At 35.8% G+C, this 19,267-nt stretch overlaps 3 protein-coding genes and 2 long non-coding RNA genes across 7 annotated transcripts; 3 read left to right on the forward strand and 2 right to left on the reverse strand.

The window, feature by feature from the left end:
• Positions 1–4,678: 4,678 nt before the first annotated feature.
• LOC145238514 (elongation factor 1-alpha 1-like) lies at positions 4,679–5,791 on the forward strand. The gene is given in 3 exon segments (XM_080101708.1): positions 4,679–4,875; positions 5,355–5,382; positions 5,385–5,791. Coding segments are annotated over 3 exon segments (210 nt in total). The 5' UTR covers positions 4,679–4,731; the 3' UTR covers positions 5,423–5,791.
• A 2,886-nt stretch (positions 5,792–8,677) lies between these two features.
• LOC145238515 (elongation factor 1-alpha 1-like) lies at positions 8,678–9,598 on the forward strand. Its single transcript, XM_080101709.1, is given in 3 exon segments — positions 8,678–8,935; positions 9,414–9,441; positions 9,444–9,598. Coding segments are annotated over 3 exon segments (210 nt in total). The 5' UTR covers positions 8,678–8,791; the 3' UTR covers positions 9,482–9,598.
• A 3,450-nt stretch (positions 9,599–13,048) lies between these two features.
• Positions 13,049–14,326, reverse strand: LOC145239561 (uncharacterized). Its single transcript, XM_080102915.1, has 6 exons — positions 13,813–14,326; positions 13,680–13,715; positions 13,582–13,620; positions 13,466–13,501; positions 13,321–13,350; positions 13,049–13,262 (listed from the first exon to the last, which is right to left on the reverse strand). The coding sequence occupies exons 1-6, from the start codon at positions 13,874–13,876 to the stop codon at positions 13,066–13,068; spliced, it is 402 nt and encodes a 133-aa protein (XP_079959041.1). The 5' UTR covers positions 13,877–14,326; the 3' UTR covers positions 13,049–13,065.
• A 3,166-nt stretch (positions 14,327–17,492) lies between these two features.
• LOC145239493 (uncharacterized) lies at positions 17,493–18,219 on the forward strand. The gene is made up of 3 exons (XR_013862320.1): positions 17,493–17,558; positions 17,635–17,764; positions 18,058–18,219. It is a non-coding gene; the product is annotated as an uncharacterized LOC145239493 (long non-coding RNA).
• On the reverse strand, positions 17,565–18,925 carry LOC145239492 (uncharacterized). Of its 3 annotated transcripts, none has more exons than XR_013862319.1 (4): positions 18,556–18,922; positions 18,357–18,469; positions 18,046–18,145; positions 17,565–17,716 (listed from the first exon to the last, which is right to left on the reverse strand). It is a non-coding gene; the product is annotated as an uncharacterized LOC145239492 (long non-coding RNA). The 3 variants fall into 3 exon arrangements; XR_013862318.1 differs by having other exon boundaries at positions 18,046–18,192; XR_013862317.1 differs by lacking the exon at positions 18,357–18,469 and having other exon boundaries at positions 18,556–18,925.
• Positions 18,926–19,267: the final 342 nt, after the last annotated feature.

The following is a 19,267-nucleotide window of genomic DNA, read 5'->3' on the forward strand; positions in this document are numbered from 1 at the left end:
TTATCTTAAACCGTTTTTCATCTGGAGCCTGCAAATTCTATATAGGTCGACAACGCAAAAATCATTTTTTAAAGCGGTTATGCCCTGCGTTCGCTTATGATGCAGGCCTTTCATTTTCGATGTTATGGTCAGATCTAAACGATATTTTGTATGCCTTTACTGGATGTATTTTAGAGTTGACGTGTGAAAACCGTTTGCATTTATCTTAAACCGTTTGTCATCTGGAGCCTACAAATTTTATATGGGTCGACAACGCAAAAATCATTTTTTAAAGCGGTTATGCACTGCGTTCGCTTATGATGCAGGCCTTTCATTTTTGAGGTTATGATTAGATTTAAATGATATTTTGCAAGCGTTTACTGAATGTTGTTTGGAGTTGATTTGTGAAAACCGTTTGCATATTCCTCAACTGGTTTGTGGAAACATGTTAAAGCGTACTAATAAAAATGATGAAACACCAAATGCACAGTGAGGACAACACTTTATTGATGGAAAACAATGAAGCACCCCCTGAACCCAATTTCCACACTACAACATTTTTAAGTTGAGTCCCATAGTTATATGAAAGCAGAAATAAAGAGAGAATAAATAAGAGAATAAATAATTAGATTCATAGCAATTAGTTGATTGGTCAGTTAAGAACCTGCATTTACAAGTAGTACATACTAAACAAGGATCTTTAAGTAAACAGACTAAAATAAAACAAAAAGGTGCAACAATGTTGTACAGCTGAAAATGTAATGATTTTCTGCATTACTAAGAAAATTAAACCGGATATCATGTGAAAGATGAGGTTAAACCACACAATTGTTACAACATGCTATCATGCAGACTACTGGTCAAAACTAAAAGTTCTCCATTAATGTCTGATGAATCACTTTTACTGTCAGATTCTCCATCAGAGTGCAAAACATTCTCAGAATTTACATGGGACCATAATCACCGTGGGCGTAAAATAACATTAACACCAACAAATGTTTGAATGCAAATTCTTAATTTGGGTATAAGAATTAATAAATAAACTTGCATGCAGGTAGAACAGTGGAAAAGAAATAACCAATTCTGATTTAATTCATGTGAAACTAAAGTATGTGGTGCATATCTTGACATACAATTTTCTTGTGAGGCAAGTAATAGGTTGTATACATCAATGATTTTGCTGACACTTTAAGAGAAATATTTTTGCCCACACAACTTCCAAAGACTTCCACAATCAAAGACTTTCTTCAACGTTTTTCACATGGAATGTTTCTGTTGATTTTTTCAAGCTTTAATCATTTGTCCAGATAGTGAACTGCAATAAAAAATTAAAGATAAAGTGTATGCTCATTTTACTTGACAATTATGGGTTTATACAAACGAGGCTTGAGTTTTTTAGACACCAATAAGCAGTCTAAGTGTTATAAAACAGAGTAAATATTCAATATTGGGGGTTTTAACTGAGCTAAAAATTCAAAATAACATCAGCCAGAAATACAAAAAAAGTTGAGAAAGGCAGTAACATGGCAGCCATAAACTTACTTACTGTGAATCACTTCAATTCAAATACAATCTACAAGTCCCTCATATGACAGTGTGCTGGTCCTCAATTTGCTTTAAAAAGGTGAGGACTAGAAGTTCTACTCACTGAAAGAACTCTTTGCATTGCTTCATTATTTGCCAGAACATGGTGCCTATCAGGTACTTCAATCTTGATTCTTGGCCTATTTTAGTGTTTAACATGTTTATTTCACTGCTTAGAATGCATTTGTATTTGTCTTGCTGTTTTAGAATTAACTGCTATTATGATGTAAAACCCAATTCACCTGCGATTATTGTCACAGAAAAAAACATATTTGCCAATAAAAAACAAATTTAATGCTTCACTGCCATTAACGATAAAACCGTCCGCAATCGGGCTGTGTTATAACACAGGTTCTAAATTAAGATTCTAATCCCGCTCGATAAGAAACGTACTTTTTTGCGTAACACAGCCGATTTTAATCGGGGACTTCCAGAAGGATCGGGTGATGACGCACGACCGATCAAAATGGCCAAAAAGGGTTCACTTTCGACCTCAATATCTCGCGAACCAAACAAAGCTGAACAGAAAAATTTGCACGCAATACTATTCGAGGAATTAACAAACCAACGATGACACTCGCTTGAAAAATAATCAAAACCAAAAATATTAATACGCTTCTGAATATGACTGCTTAATGCTCTTTGATACGTTTCGCGGCATAAAAGCCACTGCCATATTCTTTTTCTGCAGAGCATGCCGTTTTCAAAAAGCCCTAAATCGTTATTCTAACTTTGGGGCCACTGCTCCTAATATTCACTTGAAGTTCATAACTCGCGCATTTTGCGGCGGTCCCGCTCGCCAGCAAACAAACGTGGCTTTTGGCGCGAATGCTCTATTGCGTCACCTACCGGAAATTAGGATCGTTTTGAGGTTAGATTCTCGTAATGGTGTTAGTAGCTCTACCGGCTGAACAACCACATTGGAAGTCATTTGGTGTAAAATGTGACCGATTAATGAATATTGGTTTGGCGACCTTGGTGAATTACCGCCATGACGTCATAATGGTTACGTATGACTGATGAATATTATTTTGTGGTTCACAGAAAAACCGTTACCGTCGCTATTGACGTTGTCGTCTTGATATTATTCGTCAGTGTTGCCTTTAATTGCTCAACAAGAACATTCGTTGCTCATGGAATAGTGGGTCGTCTTAGAGGACAGGCTGTAGGACGGGCGCGGTTTACAAAAGGGTGTCTAGTGTGACGAACGGCACAGGGCCAGGCTGCGCGCCTAGCGTTCGTTTTTTAACTGGGCGTTGAACACAATCTGCAGTTGAAATCAAGTTTGCAAAGAGCAACCTGAATCACCACGACTATGACACCCAAGATTCAAATTATGTTTTGCGCATGTTTGATTCAACTTGTTGCATTTTACGTTCTCTTTGGGCAGATGAACACTAATTTGTACTGGAAGTTCTTTTGTGAACATGGTAATGTCGACACATTTAAGGAAGTTTTATAATTTTAAATCGGCTTTATTTATAACATTACGGACAATGTGTGATTTTGTCCGTCGAAATGAGAATGGCCAGATGAAAAGTTTTATAAAACATACTAAACTATTCGACCGAAAGTATCGTGTTCTCCTACAGATCAGCAAGTTCGGGCTATTTTTAGGGTATGTGCATGTAGGAAATATTTGGGTTGTCATATTTCCACATCATTATTGTTAGTGTTGGGTTAATAATTTGTTGCACTTTTCTGTTTTATGTATAGGCTACTCTGGGAGCCAATACCAGTTATAATTTACTTTAGTCCGAGGGCCATCAAATTACAACTTTTTCACCTGGCCCTCGACAATACGTATGAAACACAGTTGTTAGTTAGGTTTGTAAAGCAATAAAATTTGTTTATTTCTTTCCGGTTCCGATATTTTTATTTCGTTGCAGTTTATCCGAAACAACGTTTTTTGGCTTTTGCTCTGAAGAAAAAAATATCTCTTCGAGGTGTTTACAACTCTTAACCAAACAACAATTATTTTCGGCTATTACGTCGCATAACATTTGTCATTTGTCAAATTAAACAGATGACACAAGCAGGAAGTGGAACAGAAACTGAACTCTAACCAGTGAACTGGTTTAAGCGCTTTAATTCAGAGAAACAAAAATTAAGCAAACGGAATCTTAATTAAGCGGTTTAAAAACTGAAAACCGGTTCCTACCGGATGATTTGCCCGAATCGAAACAAAACCAGAAAATGTACTTTTTAAAAAAAAACTGAAACGAACCCAAACATTTAAAGACAATAAATAGTGAACCCGTAGCGAACCAAACCTTAAACGCATATGACAAACGCGGTTTATACTTCCTGGGCACAACATCGTGGGAGCCATAGGCGCCTAGTAGGCGGTGGCGGTGGCTTTGAGTTTGTCTTGTAGTTGCCGTGTCAGTGACGTCTCATCAAGTGACGTCATATTTACGGCCGCCACCTTGCATTTTTTGTGAAACTCGGCGCCTATTGGAGCTTTGAATTATGACTACAACGTGACGACACGTAACTTTAGGCAACTCTTTGATGTTAAACGACCGGAACGTAATACTAGAAAAACGTATTTGGTTATTTTTATTATTATTTACTTTTTTGTTCCGTTATACTCTTCTGTTCCGATCTTTTAAGGATCAATTTTTAAAACTAGCAACTTTTATTTAGATAATTTATTTAGGTGTCCACTGGGCTTCATGCTAATATTCTGGATTCCAATCTTAAGTAACTGTTTTAATCCATAAAAATCACAAGATTATTGACGTCAGAAGGCAGCGATTGCCAATTTGCAACGTGGGCAAGGTTGCATCATCTCCGCTTTGCGCAACTGCTTATAAAAGAACAAACACATTTTCCTTTTTTCTTTCGCTCTTATGTGTATCACGTGTTTGAAGTTGAACTTCGTGCGATCCTTTCGTTTCACGACTCGTTGGCAAGTGGTTGCTTTATTTTTGTATCTGTCATAATCGGGCTTTTGTCGAGTAAAACTTGGTGTTGTTCTGTGTTGCACGTCGAATTTATTATTTCATAAATGCGTAGTTATAAACAACTTTGGTGAATAATCACCAAATCGCCATTTGGCGACTTAAGAACCTCGCTTCATACGTAGTTATTCTTAACTTCTTACAATTGTTGTAGCCAAAACCAGTTCAACTTCAGCCAAGCAGTTGATTAAAATTCGACACAATGGCAAAAGAAATAGCACATATTAACATTGTTGTCATTGGACATGTCGATTCCGGAAAATCGACCACCACTGGTCGTTTAATTCACAAATGTGGAGGAATTGATAAAAGAGCAATTGAAAAATTTGAGAAGGAAGCCCAGGAGGTGAGTTAATATTAAGTAGCAATAATGTGTTCACAGTGGCCAAAGTTTTAAGGATAAATTGTTCAACTTTCTACAAAGTTATATGTTATTTTTACAATCCCGGTATTTTTTGACTTAAAAGGATAGTTCAGTGGCATTACTGGTTGATAGGAAGTACCATTTACTCCAAACAGCATTAAATTAAGATTTAAAAAACTACTGTAGCCCATTCTTATTACATCAACATCTTACAACATTTATTGAACTTGCACATAACAATTAGCTGCCATACGTTGGTAATTGATCATTGTGCAACTACCGCATACCAAACCCTCAGTTTCTTTGACATATTGACATTCGAAAAACAGAGAATATGAAACGCAAGCTAACTGTAGTAAGACAGCTGTAAGTTTTTGCTGTCGAGAAAGAGCATAATTTTCAAAAAAAAAACATTTTTTTTAGAAATGATTCTCTTAAATATGATTAAATACTGTTTTTAGATGGGCAAAGGTTCTTTCAAGTATGCTTGGACAAACTGAAGGCAGAAAGAGAACGTGGTGTACTATAGCGGTTGCGGTATAATTTGTGCAAATTTCGAAATTGTAGCTTATGTAATTAACTCGTTTTAACTTGCAAGCTCAAAATTCGCAAGGAGGTCAAAGATTGCAAAGGTTTTATTCAACTGTATTGTTTGAACTTTGAAATATTTCCTCTCGCAGTAAATTAGGATGTAGATGCGACTTTTTAATATGGTGGTTACGCAATTTAACTTGTGGTTGGACACTGCTTTGTGTGGTAATTGTGCAAGAGCACGTGTATGCGATTTAACGCCTTTACCCGGAGTATATGTATAACACCGCACTGGTTCATCTCTATCTGTCCCTCTATTTCTTCTTGGTGTCTTTCAGAAGTAATAAACAAACGAACCGAAGTGCAAGACATTTGTGTGGAGTTTCCTGGACTCCGGTCCTGACAAGCTCTGGAGCTTGGGAGGTTAAGGACGGTGGTATACCTCTTTAATTTGTAGTGACGTGGTTACAACATTGAGACACATTAGACCTTAAAATAGGATTGAATTATCCGGATAACTGGTTAACCGTTTAACCGAAGAGCTTTTTTACTATCCGATATCCGTATTTTTTTGTCGGTTAAACGGATAAGAAAAAAAAGTGCTGCGTATGCGTTTAAAGCATTTTCACACGATTTTAGCAACGACGCAGTTAATGTGGAGTGATAGATTATACCAATGTTTATCCTAATTATTACGAATAATAAAATTCACGATAGAATTGAAGTCATATTATTTCACACATAAACACTAATAAATGTATGCATTGTAAGGTGGTTCATTTGAAAAGATAAATTAATAGATTCTGAACTTGAATTTATACGAATTTTAAAAAAACTTTCAAAGACAAAACAAATGTTGGGACCCATTTTTGTTCAAAAAAATGGCTGGAAGGCAAAATCAGAAAAAAGTGATGTATTATGCTTCATTAGAAATACACTACTGCAGAAGCAGTGAATGTTATTAATGCGTAACTTTGATATATGTTTGATTTTTGTAAACACTAAAATAAAAAATATGTGCCACAGTTTGCCGATGTTTTAATAGACTTTCTATTAACCGTTTAACTGCATATCTAAATTCAAAATACCCGTTTTCCGGATAGTAGAAATTATTGATATCCGAACCAAACCTACAATATAAATCGATCACTACATTACAGTTGATATAGCTTACAGTTGACATGTGGAAACTTAACACTGAAAAATATCAGGTCACAATCATTGATGACCCTGGACATAGAGATTTCATCAAAAACGTGATTACAGGAACCTCACAGCAAATGTACTCATGCTGATAGTGTATGTATAATGTTGCAATATTTTGATGTAGAAAAACTGTTACTAAACAGGCGGAATGTGCTGCGCTTATTGTGGCTGCTGGTGTTGGAGAATTTGAAGCTAGTATTTCCAAGAATGGGCAAACAAGAGACCTGCGCTACTGTAGGACTGTTATCAAATAAAGGTTTTTAAATATTCAAATGATCAAATATTTTTTTTCCTTTTAAATCAAATAGTCAAATAATTCAAATAAATCAAATAATTCAAATAAACATGTTTGATTCAACTTGTTGCATTTTACGTTCTCTTTGGGCAGATGAACACTAATTTGTACTGGAAGTTCTTTTGTGAACATGGTAATGTCGACACATTTAAGGAAGTTTTATAATTTTAAATCGGCTTTATTTATAACATTACGGACAATGTGTGATTTTGTCCGTCGAAATGAGAATGGCCAGATGAAAAGTTTTATAAAACATACTAAACTATTCGACCGAAAGTATCGTGTTCTCCTACAGATCAGCAAGTTCGGGCTATTTTTAGGGTATGTGCATGTAGGAAATATTTGGGTTGTCATATTTCCACATCATTATTGTTAGTGTCGGGTTAATAATTTGTTGCACTTTTCTGTTTTATGTATAGGCTACTCTGGGAGCTAATACCAGTTATAATTTACTTTAGTCCGAAGGCCATCAAATTACAACTTTTTCACCTGGCCCTCGACAATACGTATGAAACACAGTTGTTAGTTAGGTTTGTAAAGCAATAAAATTTGTTTATTTCTTTCCGGTTCCGATATTTTTATTTCGTTGCAGTTTATCCGAAACAACGTTTTTTGGCTTTTGCTCTGAAGAAAAAAATATCTCTTCGAGGTGTTTACAACTCTTAACCAAACAACAATTATTTTCGGCTATTACGTCGCATAGCATTTGTCATTTGTCAAATTAAACAGATGACACAAGCAGGAAGTGGAACAGAAACTGAACTCTAACCAGTGAACTGGTTTAAGCGCTTTAATTCAGAGAAACAAAAATTAAGCAAACGGAATCTTAATTAAGCGGTTTAAAAACTGAAAACCGGTTCCTACCGGATGATTTGCCCGAATCGAAACAAAACCAGAAAATGTACTTTTAAAAAAAAAACTGAAACGAACCCAAACATTTAAAGACAATAAATAGTGAACCCGTAGCGAACCAAACCTTAAACGCATATGACAAATGCGGTTTATACTTCCTGGGCACAACATCGTGGGAGCCATAGGCGCCTAGTAGGCGGTGGCTTTGAGTTTGTCTTGTAGTTGCCGTGTCAGTGACGTCTCATCAAGTGACGTCATATTTTACGGCCGCCACCTTGCATTTTTTGTGAAACTCGGCGCCTATTGGAGCTTTGAATTATGACTACAACGTGACGACACGTAACTTTAGGCAACTCTTTGATGTTAAACGACCGGAACGTAATACTAGAAAAGTGTATTTGGTTATTTTTATTATTATTTACTTTTTTGTTCCGTTATACTCTTCTGTTCCGATCTTTTAAGGATCAATTTTTAAAACTAGCAACTTTTATTTAGATAATTTATTTAGGTGTCCACTGGGCTTCATGCTAATATTCTGGATTCCGATCGTGAGTAACTGTTTTAATCCATAAAAATCACAAGATTATTGACGTCAGAAGGCAGCGATTGCCAATTTGCAACGTGGGCAAGGTTGCATCATCTCCACTTTGCGCAACTGCTTATAAAAGAACAAACACATTTTCCTTTTTTCTTTCGCTCTTATGTGTATCACGTGTTTGAAGTTGAACTTCGTGCGATCCTTTCGTTTCACGACTCGTTGGCAAGTGGTTGCTTTATTTTTGTATCTGTCATAATCGGGCTTTTGTCGAGTAAAACTTGGTGTTGTTCTGTGTTGCACGTCGAATTTATTATTTCATAAATGCGTAGTTATAAACAACTTTGGTGAATAATCACCAAATCGCCATTTGGCGACTTAAGAACCTCGCTTCATACGTAGTTATTCTTAACTTATTACAATTGTTGTAGCCAAAACCAGTTCAACTTCAGCCAAGCAGTTGATTAAAATTCGACACAATGGCAAAAGAAATAGCACATATTAACATTGTTGTCATTGGACATGTCGATTCCGGAAAATCGACCACCACTGGTCGTTTAATTCACAAATGTGGAGGAATTGATAAAAGAGCAATTGAAAAATTTGAGAAGGAAGCCCAGGAGGTGAGTTAATATTAAGTAGCAATAATGTGTTCACAGTGGCCAAAGTTTTAAGGATAAATTGTTCAACTTTCTACAAAGTTATATGTTATTTTTACAATCCCGGTATTTTTTGACTTAAAAGGATAGTTCAGTGGCATTACTGGTTGATAGGAAGTACCATTTACTCCAAACAGCATTAAATTAAGATTTAAAAAACTACTGTAGCCTATTCTTATTACATCAACATCTTACAACATTTATTGAACTTGCGCATAACAATTAGCTGCCATACGTTGGTAATTGATCATTGTGCAACTACCGCATACCAAACCCTCAGTTTCTTTGACATATTGACTTTCGAAAAAAAGAGAATATGAAACGCAAGCTAATTGTATAAGACAGCTGTAAGTTTTTGCTGTCCAGAAAGAGCATAATTTTCAAAAAAAAACATTTTTTTTTAGAAATGATTCTCTTAAATATGATTAAATACTGTTTTTAGATGGGCAAAGGTTCTTTCAAGTATGCTTGGACAAACTGAAGGCAGAAAGAGAACGTGGTGTACTATAGCGGATGCGGTATAATTTGTGCAAATTTCGAAATTGTAGCTTATGTAATTAACTCGTTTTAACTTGCAAGCTCAAAATTCGCAAGGAGGTCAAAGATTGCAAAGGTTTTATTCAACTGTATTGTTTAAACTTTGAAATATTTCCTGTCGCAGTTAATTAGGATGTAGATGCGACTTTGTAATATGGTGGTTACGCAATTTAACTTTGTGCTTTGTCCTGTGCTGTGGTTGGACGCTGCTTTGTGTGGTAATTGTGCAAGAGCACCTGTATGCGATTTACGCCTTTACTTGGGGTATATGTATAACACCGCACTGGTTCATCTCTATCTATCCCTCTATTTCTTCTTGGTGCCTTTCAGAAGTAATAAACAAACGAACCGAAGTGCAAGACATTTGTGTGGAGTTTCCTGGACTCCGGTCCTGACAAGCTCTGGAGCTTGGGAGGTTAAGGACGGTGGTATACCTCTTTAATTTGTAGTGACGTGGTTACCAGTGGCGGCTCGTGCCTAAAATTTCTGGGTGTGCTGCTCCAATTTTTAGCCTTTATTGAACAAATATAAGTTGGCAATATATAGAAAAGCCACATTTCTAGTTTTCTAGTCATTGTTTTGAGTAGAAAAACAAGTAATACAAATCTTAATTAGCAACTCCATTGTGACGTAATTTTTGTTACGCAATAATGTACACGAGTGTAAACAGCAGACGGTATCATTCGGGAATTTTGTTTACTTGCACAGCGACGGGCCAAACTCAATAACATGCACTAATAATGTGGCACAAAAACACACGTGACACAGACTCGAAACCAAGCGGTCGTAAATACGGTAAAACACACAAAAAATAGTAAACGAATAAGTTATAAATGAGTCGAAAAAGGTCGAAGTATTTCAGTTGGACAACATTAAAAAAATGGTCATGTTTCACTGAAGTAGCTTATAGTCACAGTCAGCGTTTTCAACACAGTCTAAGACACTTCACAGATTATTGCCACTAAAAAAAACTAGCCATACAGCTTTTTATTGGTATCATAACTGACAAATTTAACAACCACATTAAATAATTTTTGTGTACAACTATTAACTGTTTGTAAGTTTCTTAACTGCTAAACTTGCTGCTTTATTTGGTGGCATATAGCTTATAATTCCTTTTTTAAGTACAAAACTCTGCAAGCTTTGAAAATTACAACACTCACACTTAAATCATATTATTAAACCTTGTGCTCAGGGCTAGAAAAAAATGCAAATTTCCCGGGAAGCCACCAAAATTTTCCGCCATTTTTCGGTAAATCCCCCAAATTGTTATACGCAACCGGAATACTAAACCAACGCAGCTTATTTCACCTTTCCAACGTTTCAATTTTCGCACACAAAGAGTCATCCAACCTTATTTATGCGCTTTCGTTGCTTTCTACTACGCTATTCGTAAGTGTTCAAAAAAACGAAACACTGAGATGCAGTATATTTTTAAACTCAATAATTAGTCTGTCAAGTTCTAAAAAAAATTCCAGCTGATTTGTAAAGATTAAAATTCGTAACAACGATGTGTACTATTACTACTGTGCGTCTGGATTTAACTTTGTTTTTTCATTCATGTTGCTGCTTGTTTTTGTTTCGCGTCATTACTAGTATAGGCCTACTTGTCGTAAAACAAATGCGTATTGTTGTGCTCGTGCACATACACACACGCAATGCGAACAAAGACACTCAGCACCTTGTGTGTTGATCTATGTGTCGTAGCGGCTTACTTACGTCACGTTCGTTGCATCGCCGGTTGTAACCAGTAACCCCGTTTACATGATCGAATCCAAATATATCTTCAATGCGCATTCTATGACGTCACATGCGAATTGTACTTCAATGCGCTAAAGCATTGTGTTTACATGGTGTTTCTTTGCGCAAGTGGCATAGTACGTTAGGTAGCAAAAAATGTATGAAGCAGCTATTTATCTGTTAATGAAATTAGTTATGGAAGCATGTTTCCAAATGCTGGAATTTGAAACTCGCGCACAAAGTAGGCGAATTCAACTGCTCTGTAACACCCTGCAATTCATTAAATGCAAGCCTGATGGCCGAAGTGGACGGATTTGGATGTATGCAAGGTATACCAACATTAAAAATAGTTTAGAAACTGCTTGTTATGTGTTTGAAAAACAAACTTTCGTAGATTTGGCCAGTACTGGGAACAGGACGTTCTGAAGTACAATGATGCCAAGTGGGTGGAAAATTTTAGAATAAACAAAAATACCTTCAAAAAATTATGCGAAACAGTAGACACAGACATGAAGCCAGGTAAGATTTTTCGTTCTCGTTAAACAATAAAGCACTTAAGACTATATTCGTTCGTTAGATGATATTGTAGTGAGACCTTCCATACCTTCGGACAAGCGCGTGGCCATAGCGTTATACAAATTGGCATCCTCCGCCGAATACAGGTCGGTGGCCAACCTTTTTGGAGTAAGTAAGCCTACAGTCTGCAACTGTCTGCATCGGTAAGCTGCATGTATAGTGGGATTTATTAACTTTTTCTAAAGTTAATCACTCATTCAGTTTTTGCAAAGCAATCAACAAAAGATTGCACATTTTTATACACATGCCATCGGATAGTGAAGCGACAGAAATTGCACATAGAATAGAAACAAAACTTCATTTTCCACAGGTATGTAATTTTTGGTTGGTTTCTTTTTTGTTATGTTGACTACAAATTATTGGTATCTTAAGGTGTACGGGTGTATAGATGGTAGCCATATTCCTATAACTGCACCAAAAGATGGAAAAAAAGACTATACAAACCGCAAGGGTTGGGATTCTTTGGTTTTGCAGGCTATAGTAGACGACAAATATATGTAAGCTTAAACAGTTGTTTCAAAGCGCTAGGTAGAAGTGATTTTGCTTAATATTTTTTAAATAACACACAGGTTTCGCGATATAAACATACGCCAGCCCGGATGTGTCCACGATGCCACAGTCTTTAAGCAATCCGGAATTTACAGATACTCACAATACTTGCCGAAGGTAGCTTAGCTTGTTTTGTTAAAGATACTGGTTAACCTAATCACCGCCCGTTACTTTGCAGGGTTCAATATTTCTGGAAGAAACAGAAATACCACTTTTACTACTTGGCGATCCAGCATACCCCCTTTTGCCCTGGATAATCAAACCATTTATTGGCTCTGGGCTAACGTCCGACCAGGAATCTTTTAATTGTTATCATAGTGGCGTTCGCATTTTCGTCGAAAATGCATTCGGTCGTTTGAAGGCACGTTGGCGGATTCTTTCGAAAAAGATCGAGGCTGACATCGACTTTGCACCTTACATTATTTCAACTTGCTGTGCATTACACAACTTCTGCGAATTGCACAACACACAAGTGCCAGAGCAGTTGTTTAGTGCCCAAAATCATACTACGTTCTCTCAACCATCCACACGCCCATGTGACATGTCATTAGGCCACGGTGCTGAAGTTCGACTGGCAATTATGAGACATCTCTCCTCCACACAGCCGCGACGAACCTCTTCGCGATTTTTGTAGTTTAACTTGTACCAAACATACGAAAATAAAGGATACAAATAAACGTTGGAGTATACTTTTATTCATGATTGGGTTGAAAGGAACCACTTTCCATTTGAAATACAATGGGTTCTGCCTGTTGGTGCTGTAAAAGCATCTGCAAACCGCTGGTAAATGTTTGGGCCATCTCTGTCATAATTTCACGACGAGATTGTCGGTCCTTTTCACACTGGGTCTCGAAAACGTTTGCAAGAATCTGAATTCCATTTTCCCAATCTGGTTAAAAATGCACTAAAAGTAATGACATTTCACTAAGTCCTAGCAGTATTTATACCTCTCCTCTTCTTGCTTGTAGTTTCAGAATCTAAGTGACATCAAAATTATTACATCTAAGGGTTGCATTCTCATGCACAGATAAAACAACACTCATACAAACTAACATATTCTTGTGTTAAGTTCTACAAGACTTTTCACCATACCTTTTGCTTTACGTTTTCGGCCATGGTCAGGATTATCTGCAACAGAACAGAAAAACCAACAAAGATGCTTTCGTTATGTACCAATGGCAGTATTTAAGTAATACATGAAAACTTACCTAACTCTCCTTCTTCATTTTCCAAATTTTCATTTCCCTCTGTAAAATAGTAAATAATGAATGCAATAAACATTTCTAGTTATTTGGCGGTTGCTTACCATTATGACTCGTGTCAGCTGTACTGCCTGGTGTTTCTAAAAGGTTAAGAAATAAAAAAACACATATAAGACTGCATAACATTTAGCTGCACCTACTCAACATAGTTGTGTATCACCAGTTTTTAGAACTTACCAATACCATCTTCAGAAATGCTGCTGTTGCTGGTGTCTTGTATGTCATCTAAAAATAACTGCATACATTTATACTACTGCATACCATTCGACTACTATCACTTCTTGACTTGTCATTCCTAACTATTTTTGACTTAATGTTTTGATTTGTATTTCATCTTCAAAGTAAAACCACCTTATGACTGACCTTTCTGAAATTGCTGCGAAAAAGTATCTATGCCCTCTCCTTCCATTGCCTGCATAATAATTTTTCAAAAGCAAGCAGCTAAAAGAGTTTAATACATAATACAAGAGATTTAAAAATAGCTTTTCACATCCTCATATTTGTTTGGTGGCAAGACAGTCTGACAGGCATGGACCATACAAAAGCTTGTACCTGTGAACGTGGACGACTTTTCAAAAGGTTATACATATCTTGGTATAAGGGCCAATTAATGGCACCTGCGCCTGACTTCAAACTTTCTTTATACACCTGAAAGTATTGGGCCTTCAGGTTTTTCCACTTGTTTCTGATTTGTTTCCTGCACACGAAAAGTAAGTCTAACTGGTCACTACAAACTATTACAATGAGTGCAAAATATATACCAATCATAACTCATTCCACGTTCCCGAAATTCCTTTTCCAACTGTAAAAAGATCTGCTGATTTCGTTGTGTTTTTCCGTCTATTTTTTCTAATATTTTTTTTTCATTAATTAGCTGGACCAAAAGGGAACATTCTGAGATGCTCCAAGAACCCCGCCTAAGTCTTTTATTATCCATTCCAAACTGTAGTTAAAAGTAGTGTTTTTAAAGGTATATGACAACACGTGCTAGCAACAGCTAGACTAGTAGCCCTCTACCAGCAGCCTTTACCAACTCAGCCTTCGTTGCCAGCAGCCTACAAGCTCAACGCGCATCGCTCAAACCAACCGATACGAGCGAATTGAACATCCGACAGGTTCAATTCGCATTGCTTTTTTCTAAAATTTCAAAACGAGAGAAGCGAATTGAAATAGCGAATCCGAATGCGCATTAAGTCGTCATGTAAACGGGCTTAGTGATAAAGACTGGCGCTGTTGCGTTATTTCACCGCCAAACCTATATTCGACTTTTGTGTTTGCTTTTACACAAAGAGCTAAAAATTTCCCGCGAGTGGGACTGATTTCCCGGGATGGAGCATCCCCATTTCCCCACTTTTTCCCGCCATGCTTGTGCTTCTATTTTACAACCAAAATGAATCATAAAGCTATAGTTTAAGCAAAATAATTGATAACTTCTTCCTTGATTTCCAAATGACAACCAAGAAACTGTTTTTTTCTATGCTATCACTGCAAGTGCAAGTCTTTTTGGAAATATTGGTGTTCCTTAGAAAAGTTTGCAACCTTTTCAGTGTTGACAAGAACCGTTTTGCCTTTGAGAGACTCATGGAAATTGCTGGCTAACTGGCTTTTCCTATAAAAGTTTCAGTAACTTTTCTGACAACATGATATGTTTGGTGGTCACTACTATCTCCCCTGTAGAATGTTCATTCTTAAGAAACATTTCCTGTGAAGCAATTTAGCAGCTACTGTTTACAGAAACATAACATGTCCATTATATCAATACACAAGATTGCACTTGGTTGCAAATACTGTCCACATGGTGTGATAAGAAACCAAAACTTGAAATTGTCATCACTAAGGTATTTCAAAATTCCTGTTGCTTGTGTTGTCATCACTAAGGTATTTCAAAATTCCTGTTGCTTGTGCAATTGCTTGTTCTGCATTTAATATTGCCTGAATTTCAGTGAGGCATTTAACTTCACAGTCACAAAGCTATTTTTTCTTTGTCAGCATTAAAAACTAAAACTGAGTAGTTCTTGTGGTTGCTTATTCCTGCATGACATATTTGGAATAGCAGATGTTTTATTCCAGTTTTCTTAACTTTTTATTCAGGTTTTATTATAAAGGTTAATCGTGACTTTTCAAAGTGTTAGATGACCTTTTTCTTTTTCAAGGTGGTAGATACACTGTATAACTCAATGATAACCGCAAAAACTGAAGCCCACTTACAGTAATCTTAAAAATTCACGACTAACCTTCAAACAAATAAATTCAAAGACGGCAAAATAATTATTTACCTGTACTCACTGTCGAACCATAGATACTACATACCCAAGATATAAAGCAAATTTCTATGTTTCTCTGTGAACCAATTAGATATTGAGTTGTCACTATGCGCCGCTAGTGGTAGCGGTACACTTGTCGAGATTTTTGCGGTAGAGCTATTAACACCAACCGTTTCTCCTGATCCAAAAGTGCTTAATTTTCGATAGGTGACGTAAAGAGCTGAATTATTTATTTAGCGGCTATAAATGGGTTGGGCTGGGAAATATTTACATAAAATTTTTGCATTAGTAACTAATTTTTTGGATTAGTTTTATTGAATTTTGAGTACTAATACCTTACCCCAACCCTAATAGCCCTAACCGTTAGCATTTTTTGAGATATACCGTTTTAAATGAAAAAAGTGCTCTTTGCGCCACCTGTCGAAAATTAAGCACTTTTGGATCAGGAGAAACGGTTGGTGTTAGTAGCTCTACCAGATTTTGCAGACAGCTTAGTGTAGCTTTAGTTAAATAAAGTTTGTTTCAGTCAAATTTTATGCTTATTGTATCGTGTAATGTAGTATAACACAGTGACAACAACTATAGCGCGGTAATAACCAACTAAAACTGTTTCAAATTCTTCATTGCAGTGAATAAAAAGTCTATATTCCTAAAACAGATTTCCATTTGCGAGAGGATTAGAGATTTTTTTCACGACGTTTTGCGTAAATTATCAGTTTTTAACTTATTAAATTGTGTGCATTCAGTTGTGAAATAACTGACAAATATATTTTCTACATGTTGTTTTGCAGCATTCTTTATTTTGTCAAGAATTGCTTTTTTTCTGATAAGAAGATGTAAATTTTTGTGTTTAGCATAATGTTAAATTATTGTATAAATTACCTATCTGTTTAAATTACTATTTTTAGAAAAACATCTGTTTAAAAATTGCTGTGTTTCTTGTAAAAGTTTGACAAGGCTGCAACAAGCTGACCATAAACCACCATGATTTCTCTCTTGATATTTTGCAGGAAGCTTGCCACTGCTCAGTGTCTTAATGAATTGCCTTCAACGTGTACTAATGGAAAAATATGGTTATATAAATTGGATTTAAAACAAATCTTTCAGTTGAATATTGGTTTGGTGATAAAGTTTTCTCAAAATTCTTCCACCAATGTAAGAAATTATGTCAATTTGTTGTTTGCCGACAGATTTAGAGATTTTGTCATATTGTTAAACTTGTAGGTTGCACATTGTTTAACGGTAACCTATGTTGCCTATTGTTAAACCTATGCTGCACTTTAATAAAGTAATGTTACACATAATGTGCCATACACAGATTTACTTAAGAAAAACATGGGTTGCACATAGATTGGGTTTTTATGGGACAACATTATTTGATGTATATATTGCTAATTAGACTATATGTTTTTCAATTGACTATGTAAACAATTTTGACAATTTTTGACCTTTTCTAAAAATTTCGACAAATTTTGAATTTTTTTTAAAGAAACCAAAAAATAATCACCCTAATGATAATCTGCAAAAAAGTTATTAACAATCTATAAGAAGTGTGTCATTTGTCAACCCTGGAACTTTCCAACAAAATAAAGAGCTAAATTTCCATGACTTGATGAACCATTTGATGAAGTCTTCCCCTTGATATTGTGGAATTAAGAGGTAAGATATTTACACAAAACAAAGTGTATTGCAGGTGCCCCGAAGTTCAATGCTGTCATTAATTATGTTGTTTCAGATTGCTGAATGTTTGAATTAAAGCCACAAAGTTGGATTCTAGCAAGCCAATGGAAATGTACTTTCCAAGTATTTCGTGGAGCCTGCAAATAGCAAGAAGATGCTTTTACAAAACATTCTAAATAATCAAGGTATTTTTTAAAGGCGTGTCATTGCCATTAATAATTGCTAACAACTTGACATCTGTAAGATAAACTTGAGCGTATTTTTACACATATATATGTAAGGTTAAAAAACTACATTACTGCCATCATCACCACTACTTGGAGGTGTTATAAGTACAATGTAATGATCATCAATATATTGAAAACTGTCAGTAACCAGACATTATTATTATTAGTTTCTTGGGGTCAGGTACTGGATATACATGTAACCAATGTGCTTATTTTTAAAAATTATAGTAAGTGTGTACCACTTTTTGCAGTGTGGATGTGACAGATGCTGGAGATGATATCATACAAGTTGCACTGGGATCCCAGAAAGTTTTGCTGCTTCTGTATGCTGGCCAAATCCTGTTTGATTTAAAGAGCTTTTTTATTGTTTACTTCCATTTCTCATTCTGTGTAATAAACAAAATAGCATATTACTGTTTTTGTCACACATAGGTTAACATGCAGAAGCGAGAAGCAAAAATGACTAAAAATCTAATTTTACTAAATTTGTTTAGCAATAATAAGGATAATTTTGTGTGTTTAAAGGGAATGCCAAAAAAACTATGCATACTTTGTAAGCTGTAATTTTCACAAAAATTGCACTGTCGGTGTGTTCCCGTTTTTTGTCAATTTCCACCTTGTTTTAAAACTGATCCTTACTCTGAGTTGCTGTGTCTTCAAACTCTGAAATGAATTTACTTAGTATTTCAATACAAAGATTACTTTCCTTAGATCTTCTGGTAAAAAAATAAATATAAAACAAAAATTACCAGCAGGTCCAGTAATATGATAATATCCAGTTTTGTTGTGTCTTGCATGTATTGCTGATCTGTCATGAAATGTAAAACGTTTTTTCCTTGCTGTTCAAACACTAACTAAAACTTGACTAAGTATTACAGGAAACAGCAGCAAAAGTATTTTTTTCCAAGTGTGGAGCTGTAATTCTTGACTAAGATTAAAATCAGTTCATTCTGGGTGATTACTTTCTCTAAGTATTACTTATATAAGATATAAAACACGTCTTTGATGCTTCATAAAGGTTAGTTTCAAACAAATTAAGATTCACAAAAGCGGCAGATGAAGTGGTTGACATTTTATAGCCGAATTAAAACAGTTGCGACCGATCTATATCAATCTACTCAGTAGCCAGGAGGAACAGACAACGCTAAACTGTACCGCTACCACTAGCGGCGCTACGTGCCAACTCAATATCAATGCGCTTGCCATCTTGGGTAAGCACTTTTTTCCAAGGAATGCAGCCTGACTACCATGAATAAACATGTACGCATTATGACGTCACATACCGTTGTAAACAAACTGGCGCCAGTTTGTGTTCTTGGTTTTAGGTAGGTAAGTTATAGTGTGTACGCTCTTAAAAGGAGTTTATGGTACTTTTTAACTTTAAATGCGTAAAAACGCTCCCATATAAAAGTTCACTGTCCTGTTTAGTTTTAATATATATACTCGAACTATTTTTTCAAC

The sequence above is a fragment of the Phallusia mammillata genome, chromosome 7 (assembly GCF_965637545.1).
Source record: "Phallusia mammillata chromosome 7, kaPhaMamm4.hap1.1, whole genome shotgun sequence".
Classification (NCBI taxonomy): domain Eukaryota; kingdom Metazoa; phylum Chordata; class Ascidiacea; order Phlebobranchia; family Ascidiidae; genus Phallusia; species Phallusia mammillata.

Excerpts from the sequence above, each read along its gene's own strand:
- LOC145239561 (XM_080102915.1), bottom strand. The coding sequence starts at position 13,876 with ATGCAGTTATTTTTAGATGACATACAAGACACCAGCAACAGCAGCATT. Across the intron at positions 13,621-13,679 it reads AGCTGACACGAGTCATAATG|AGGGAAATGAAAATTTGGAA; the intron begins GTAAGCAACCGC and ends ACTATTTTACAG. Across the intron at positions 13,351-13,465 it reads CCGAAAACGTAAAGCAAAAG|ATTCTGAAACTACAAGCAAG; the intron begins GTATGGTGAAAA and ends GATGTCACTTAG.